The sequence below is a fragment of the Microplitis mediator genome, chromosome 2 (assembly GCF_029852145.1).
Source record: "Microplitis mediator isolate UGA2020A chromosome 2, iyMicMedi2.1, whole genome shotgun sequence".
Classification (NCBI taxonomy): Eukaryota; Metazoa; Arthropoda; class Insecta; order Hymenoptera; family Braconidae; genus Microplitis; species Microplitis mediator.
In genome coordinates this window covers 10,185,349-10,193,569 of record NC_079970.1, presented here as the reverse complement: position 1 = coordinate 10,193,569, position 8,221 = coordinate 10,185,349, and the positions used below count along the sequence as shown (strand labels likewise).

Here is an 8,221-nt window from a genome sequence, read left to right as displayed (position 1 = left end):
TTTAGAATCCTCTTTTATTCTCTTGAATCCTCCGCGAGGACAGAAATTCAATGTTATTTTAGAATTAAAAAGAATTACTTAGGATTAAACTTTTTAGAATCCTCTATTATTCTCTTGAATCCTCCTTGGGAACAGAATTTTAATATTATATTAGAATTAAAAAGGATTAGTTAGAATTAAACTTTTTCCAATCCTCTTTTATTCTCTTGAATCCTCCACGGGAACAGAAATTAAATATTATTTTAGAATTAAAAAGAATTAGTTAGGATTAAACTTTTTTGAATCCTTTTTTATTCTCTTGAATCCTCCGCGAGAACAGAAATTAAATATTATTTTAGAATTAAAAAGAATTACTTAGGATTAAACTTTTTAGAATCCTCTATTATTCTCTTGAATCCTCCTTGGGAACAGAATTTTAATATTATATTAGAATTAAAAAGGATTAGTTAGAATTAAACTTTTTCCAATCCTCTTTTATTCTCTTAAATCCTCCACGGGAACAGAAATTAAATATTATTTTAGAATTAAAAAGAATTAGTTAGGATTAAACTTTTTTGAATCCTTTTTTATTCTCTTGAATCCTCCGCGAGAACAGAAATTCAAAGTTATTTTAGAATTAAAGAGAATTAGTTAGGATTAAACTTTTTAGAATCCTCTTTTATTCTCTTGAATCCTCCACGGGAACAGAAATTAAATATGATTTTAGAATTAAAAAGAATAAGTTAGGATTAAACTATTATGAATCCTCTTTTATTCTCTTGAATCCTCCGCGAGGACAGAAATTCAAAGATATTTTAGAATTAAAAAGAATTAGTTAGGATTAAACTTTTTCTAATCTTCTTTTATTCTCTTGAATCCTCCACGGGAACAGAAATTGAATATTTTTTTAGAATTAAAAAGAATTAGTTAGAATTAAAATTTTTTGAATCCTCTTTTATACTTTTGAATCCTCCGCGTGATCAGAAATTGCAATATTATTTTAGAATTAAAAAGGATTAGTTAGAATTAAACTTTTTCCAATCCTCTTTTATTCTTTTGAATCCTCCACGGGAACAGAAATTGAATATTTTTTTAGAATTAAAAAGAATTAGTTAGGATTAAAAATATTTAATCCTTTTTTATTCTTTTTAATCCTAAAACGATAATAATTTTGTCACTAGATGATGGAGAATTAAAAAGGATTCATTTTATGTTCGATCTGAATTCTCCGGAGAATTCAGAGTATTAAAGAGTATTAAGGAGTATTAAGTATCTGTGCTCTTTTAATCCTTTTTAATTCACTTTTTTAACCAGGGACATGCATAACCAGACGTGATCAAGCTTGATCATTCATAATTATTTTTTGCGTCCTTTACATGACCATATATGAGCTTGCATGATTACGTATGACTTTGTATGGTCGTACACAATTCATGCTTGGTCAAGACTGGCCATGCTGAACCATTTTTTACGTCACTGAATCGATCATGCATGTACTTGCAAGAGTGCTTATGAGTTTGTATGGTTGGGTATATTTATACGGATTTATACTCATACAAAATTATAATTATGCAAGAGCATGAATGACAATATGAATTTAATGATTAAAAGGTCATTAGACATATTATTAAAACTGTAAAATCATTTTATTTCATTAATTATCTCCAATTTATTAACTTACTGATTACAAAAAAATAAAATTTCTTTACAAATAAATTATTAAATACCTAAAAGTTATTTTTTAATAATTTCAAATTATCACATACAAAGTTTCCTATACGCAATACGTGACTTATCATCTTTACTTGATTTATAGTAAAAAAAGTTAATTTTTTACTTTTTATTATCGGTATTATATGATCTATTTTAATTTGGTGTTTTGAAATACAAAAGAATTTCTTTTTTTCAATAACAAATTTCTCTAAAACGAAACACACAATTTTATTCATTTCTACAAAAAATTTTATTGATCCATAAATTTCAGTATTGTTAATTAAAGTTATTTTTACTGTAAAGCTATTTGTTTTTATAGTTTTATAAATCTCAGAAGTAAATAGTTCTTGTTAAATTTCTGTTCTGCTTTAAATTTGTAATCTTTTTGAGTCTATATTGAGTGATTCAAATAGATGTAACTCATTATCTTCTAATTGATGATCAACGACTTGCCCCAGCAGTTTATTTATCCACTTACTTGATGAATTAACTCTACCCTGGTTATGAACTTAATTTTTTAAAACTTGCACTCCTTGAATTACATCTAGATGATTCATTATTTCCTGACCTAAATGCTTCGTTCCATCAGTTATGTGAGTCAAAAAGCCATTGAAATTTTCAAAAGAGAATGCCGAGGTATGGTTTAAAGGGCCCCATCGCTCTACTATCAGCGGAAAATGAATAAGTTGATGAACATTATAAGTCAATTCACGATCACTGTACAGTATTTTAGTTTGCTTGACGAATACTTTTAACAGTTCTTCAGCTTTTATCAAGTCTTGTTTTGTAATTTGATCCTGAAGTAACATATATAATCCTCTAACAAAAAGCAGCCAATGGTTTAGATATATCTGTGGTAACCGATTCGCCAGGACTGGAAGTGAGTAAAAAAGAATAAAATAATAGTATTCTGAGGATTTATATAACCTGAAATCTGTTATGCACCTGGGCATTCTGTTGACGAAATGTGGTGGTCGAATTTGTAACAAATCGTTATTAATTATTGAACAATAATCTTTTAAATTCCAAGAAACTTTTTTATTAATATATATATCAACAAATTGTCGCCCTACGCCAAGTAACGCCGAATGCATATACTCCGGAAGTAAACAGGTGCCGAGATCAATGAGAGGCAATTTCGATACAATGGAATGTCCTTTAACACCTTTTATATGCAATTTATCGTCAGAAGCAGCTACTCTTAGGGCTTGTTTTTTCATTCTTTTTCCTTGTCTTAATCTAGAACCTTCTTCAATGAATGGATATGTACTTTTATTTCTCTTTCCTTTGATTGCTTGACATTTTTGCATCGAGATTTCACAAATATTACATCCAAACTTCCCGTTGAAATTTTGAATATTTTACATCAAAGCTTTTGCCGGAGCATCAGCAATTATTAGTGGAGCAACAATTTTAGATAGGTTTTCATTGCCTGTTTTGGGATCAATCCATTTAATACCATTATTAAAATACTCTTGTAATTTGTCACAAAATGGTTTTAAAAAAGTATTCATCGTTGGTTCACATTTTCCGTCACACCAAAGTCCAATTGGAATAATAAATGAACTTCTAAAATTTTCTGGTAACTCAGCGATTGTAATCATCAGTGGCCAACAATTGGTTTTCGAACTTTTACTTAATGAAATACCATCTGTATTCAAAATTAATGTTAGATCGTATATTCCTCGATTTTCTCTCGAATTCACTCTTTGATATTCTAGGCCATCAGTAATATCAGTAATTACATTTTCTTTATTAAGATTAGGCAATTTTAATTTTTCAGCCAGCTTTAATTCTTCGAATAAAAATTTTATAATTTGACCTATGTCTCTTTCAAAAAGTGAAATATTTGATTCTTCTTAGGGTCACATGAATTACACTTATCAATTTTGTGATCGACTCCGAGATAATATGAACATACTTGACAATAATAATGCTTCATCACATTAACCGATGGTACAAAATTTGTAACGTACTTAAATAATTTGAACACGGATACGGGTAAGCGATTAGAAACTGGAAGCATTTTATGCAGCATCGTTAGAATAGCTGCTAAGCTAGACTTAGTTAGTCAATATTTTAAGTATAATTGTAGAAGCATTGAAACGCTTTCGTCGGTTGTTAGTGAACAATTTTCATATAAATATTCGAGTATTTTATTATTGTCATCGATAATTTGGTCATCGTTTTGATCATTAAATTCAATGACGTTGTCTATAGTGTCAATAGAATCACTTAATTCGCTGATCTCACTATTTTCACTGCTATTGCTATCAGAATGGTAACTAATATTGTCGAGTTCTTCAATTTCATTATCGGGGCTCAGATCACTAAACACATCTTCATCTTTGTCATTATTTATATTATTTTCATAATGACATCTTTTATTTGAAGATTTCTCGTTCAATGACTCATTTTGTTTTCTTTTGGTATGGTCGTAGCAGGTCCTCAGAGGAATCTATAATGACCCTGTTTAAAAAAAATGATTAAAAAGTATTTAAAATGATTTGTTTTTTAATCATTTTAAATACTTTTTAATCCTTCAAATCATTTCTAATCCTGTCTCTTATGGACATTTAACGTGTGAAATCATTTTTAATCATTTTTTTTAATCAGGGGATATATTGATATTTATAAATGTTAATTAAACAAAATCATCACCAATAGAGTGATCATATGTTGTTTGTGGGAAAATGTTCCCCTTTTTATTGAATATTATTTTCTAATTTTATTTTTTATATTCTAAAATTACCTGTAAATTAAATTAAATTAGTAATTGGAATTTGATTAATTTATTATAATGGTAGGTAGGATGTGAAAGGTATCGTTTAATAAAACTCGTGGTTTGGGCATATCAAAATCGAAGAATATATTTTGACCCAAAAATTAGGGAAAGCGCTACGGCATAAAACCCTTTGAAGAAATACAATGAAAAGATTGAGAATGTTAAGATAATGAGAATGAGGGTAACTCGTTGAACAATTGATACAAAATGAAATGTAGAGATGTGTGTGTGTGTGTGTGTGTGTGTGTGTGTGTGTGTGTTAATGTGTACTGTGATGGTAGAGAGTCCACTGCGGGACAGTTAAATAGTACTTGGTACTAAAGCGATGATAAGAGTCCACTACGGGACAGTTAAATAGTACTTGGTACTAATGCGATAGCAAAGAGTCCACTGTGGGACAGTTAATTAGTACTTGGTACTAATGCGATAGCAAAGAGTCCACTGTGGGACAGTTAAATAGTACTTGGTACTAATGCGATAGTAAAGAGTCCACTGTGGGACAGTTAAATAGTACTTGGTACTAATGCGATAGTAAAGAGTCCACTGCGGGACCGTTAAATAGTACTTGGTACTAAATAGCGAGCGAATGAGTGAAAGCTTTCGGTGCGCTGAGGCGATACTACCGATTGATCAGATCGGCGATATGAATTGAAATGTCAAAATTGTAATGGGATATTCCAAAGACAATATGACGACGTTAATTATTATTATTATTATTATTATTTGCAACAGAGGCTATTGTTTAACTGCAGTTAATTGAATGAGAAGTCTTTAAACCTTTGACTATCGCTTTGTCGTTAAATTGAATGAAAATTGTTTTGATTTTTGACTATCGCTTTGTCGTTAAATCAAATGAGAACTGTTTAAATTGAAGTTAAATATCAAATAAATTGTTAGACGCCTTTAGCCATGCGGCTACTGTATAAATGAGGTTAGATATGCTATCTATATGACAACGGCTAAGTGCGTTGATGATAATTAAAGCGCGGAGAAATCAAAATTTAGGTTTAATTTGTATTCTGATTATCACGTATATATGACAATTAATTAGTGTTTAAGTACTACAAGGTAACTCGCATTTAAGATGTAAACGAATAGATCGGTGAATTGACTGAGTTTAATGTAAGTTAATAATTATTAAATATTCAATATTCTTTGAATATTATTATTTAATATTAATACGAATATTAATATTAAATACCGAATTCAATTCTATTGAATAATTAATAGAAACACAATTAAGTATTCGAGATTTAATGGGTGAAACCCACACGCAACAAGTCCCGGCTTATTTTTCCACGACGCAATAAAACACCCGGTCTTTATTCGATTCTCGAAATATTATTAAAACTCAATGAAATAATTATCAAAAGGTATGAAACCGTATTAATTAATACTTATCTTGGCACGATGGCACGAAATCGTAATTGATAATCAAATAATTAATAATTATTATTAATTTTAATATTGGCTTGGCAATTTAGCGGATAGAACGTTCACAGCAAGTGTGTACAGCATGAAGACTTGTGGTCAACTGACGAAAAGACGCGGTAACGCCGGGTCGTCGTTTCGACGGAACGGAAAAATCAGACACCCAAACGACAGAGATATACTGAAGGCGTGAGTGCAACGAAGATGCACTGAGAAACCGACGCTATGTTTAGCGCGCGCGTTCGTGGTGCGACCCGAGTTGGCGACGGGATGCATTTTAACACCGATAGATGGAGACCGGTTTAAATATTTAAATTTCAAATATCATGATGATAACAATTACAGTGGACTCTCGATAACTCGAACCTCAAGGGAAGTGATAAAAACTTCGAGTTAACGAGTTTTCGACTTAACAAGATGTTCGAAATTTGCAAGAAGATTACACCAAAAATTAAGAAAACAATTGATTTCTGTTATATGAAGCATATTTATTTTAAAAAATTATCAATTATTGAGGAAAAAAATATTACATAAATTCTGTTATTTTTTTCTGAAGTAAAGAATTCTCAGATTTTTTATCAATTAATTTTTCAAGTTTAAAAAGTGAATCGAATACATGATCCTCAATGTCAATACATCTTTCGACATAGGATCGTAGTGTGTCAACTGCTTCTCTAGCTTGTTTAGTTGTAATTGCTGGTTCAGAATTAGATAAATCAGCGTCATCGAGGTCATCTAGATTAACAGTATCATTCTGATTTACAATGTCAATTATTTCAGCATCAGTCAGCGTTCCAGTGGTCGCTAGATCGTCATCACAAGTCACGTAATCTTCGAACTGAACTTCTATGTTTTGAAGTTGATTCCAATCTGCTTGTAATTCATCTAAATTAGCATCTTCAAGAACTTCTTCAAGAACATCTTCAGGAGTAGACGTATTAAGTGGCATCGAAAATCCGCAACTGTTAAAGCAATTCGATATTGTTCTTGCAGATACACTCCTCCACGCTTTATCTGCCATCCTCATTGCCTGCAGTACAGTAATAGGTGAATTTGAATGTTGTTCCATATCACCTATAAGTTTTCTTACAACTTCCTTTCTATAATAGGATTTGAAATTTTTAATTATTCCTTGATCTAGGGGCTGTAGTTTAGATGTCGTATTCGGTGGCAGAAATTTAACTTTTATGGCTTTTAATGGTGGAATTACGTTGTGAGCTGTACAGTTATCAATGAAAAGCAATATGTTACGTTTATCCTTAATCATTTTTTTGTCAATTTTCAGTAGCCATTCATTGAATATTTCAGATGTCATCCAGGCTTTCGTGTTAGCTTCATAGTCCAATGGCAAAGATTTACAGCCAGAAAAACAACGTGGTTTTTTAGATTTCCCAATAACTAACGGTTTCAATTTTTCTGATCCTGTCATATTTGTTGCTAGCAATATTGTCAATCGCTCTTTGCTATGTTTTCCACCATAGCATTTCTCATTCTTAAAAATCAGTGTTTTGTCAGGTAGACACTTGAAGAAAAGGCCGGTCTCATCAGCATTAAATATATCTTTTGGCTCGTGATCCTTTAATAATCGTTTCAATTCAATTAACCATTCGTCACATACCTGATTGTTCACACTTGCACTTTCACCGCAAATTTTTTTAAAAACAAGATTGTGACGTTTTTTAAAATTTACCAACCAGCCATTACTAGCACGAAAAGAATTGTGTCCAAGCAGTTTCGAATATTCTTCAGCCTTCTCGCGTAAAACAGGACCAGATACACTTATGTTTTTGTCGCGGCACTGCTTAAACCAGGTCAGTAGACCTTCTTCAAGGTCAGGAAATTCAGCCACTCGTCTTCTTTTGTATGATATGTTTCCACTTTTCTCGTACCTTAATAAAATTTCAGCTTCATTTTTAATTATGGTTGATAAAGTGCTAGCAGGTATCTCGTATTGAGCTGCTACGTCTTTTTTCTTCATCCCAGTTTTTACCGTGTTAATAACATCGAACTTTTCTTGTAAAGTTAAAGTTGTTAATTTTCGTTTAGCACTCATGATGTCTAGATACGAACTGATTAGCAGTCAACAACTTTGCAAGAAAATAATTTAGAGAGAAAATATACACTACAAACAAGAATGTAAGAAGCATTGAACATTCCTACAGGAATTAAGATTTGATTGCTATAAGCCTGGAAAGTACGGAGAAAAACGTACTTAAATTTTACTAACTTCGACTTATAGAGATTCACTTTTAAAATTCGAGTTATAGAGTATAAATATGCCTAATCGATACCGGAAGGGAAACGATACTAAGT

General features: G+C 31.0%; 1 protein-coding gene across 1 annotated transcript; it reads right to left on the bottom strand.

Annotated features, from left to right (window-relative positions):
• Positions 1–3,763: 3,763 nt before the first annotated feature.
• Positions 3,764–7,961, bottom strand: LOC130664217 (tigger transposable element-derived protein 4-like). The gene is made up of 3 exons (XM_057464049.1): positions 7,603–7,961; positions 6,525–7,371; positions 3,764–4,150 (listed from the first exon to the last, which is right to left on the bottom strand). The coding sequence occupies exons 1-3, from the start codon at positions 7,959–7,961 to the stop codon at positions 3,764–3,766; spliced, it is 1,593 nt and encodes a 530-aa protein (XP_057320032.1).
• Positions 7,962–8,221: the final 260 nt, after the last annotated feature.

Excerpts from the sequence above, each read along its gene's own strand:
- LOC130664217 (XM_057464049.1), bottom strand. The coding sequence starts at position 7,961 with ATGAGTGCTAAACGAAAATTAACAACTTTAACTTTACAAGAAAAGTTC. Across the intron at positions 7,372-7,602 it reads TTTCGTGCTAGTAATGGCTG|CAAAGAGCGATTGACAATAT; the intron begins GTTGGTAAATTT and ends TGGAAAACATAG. Across the intron at positions 4,151-6,524 it reads GTATTGACATTGAGGATCAT|ATTCCTCTGAGGACCTGCTA; the intron begins GTATTCGATTCA and ends GGGTCATTATAG.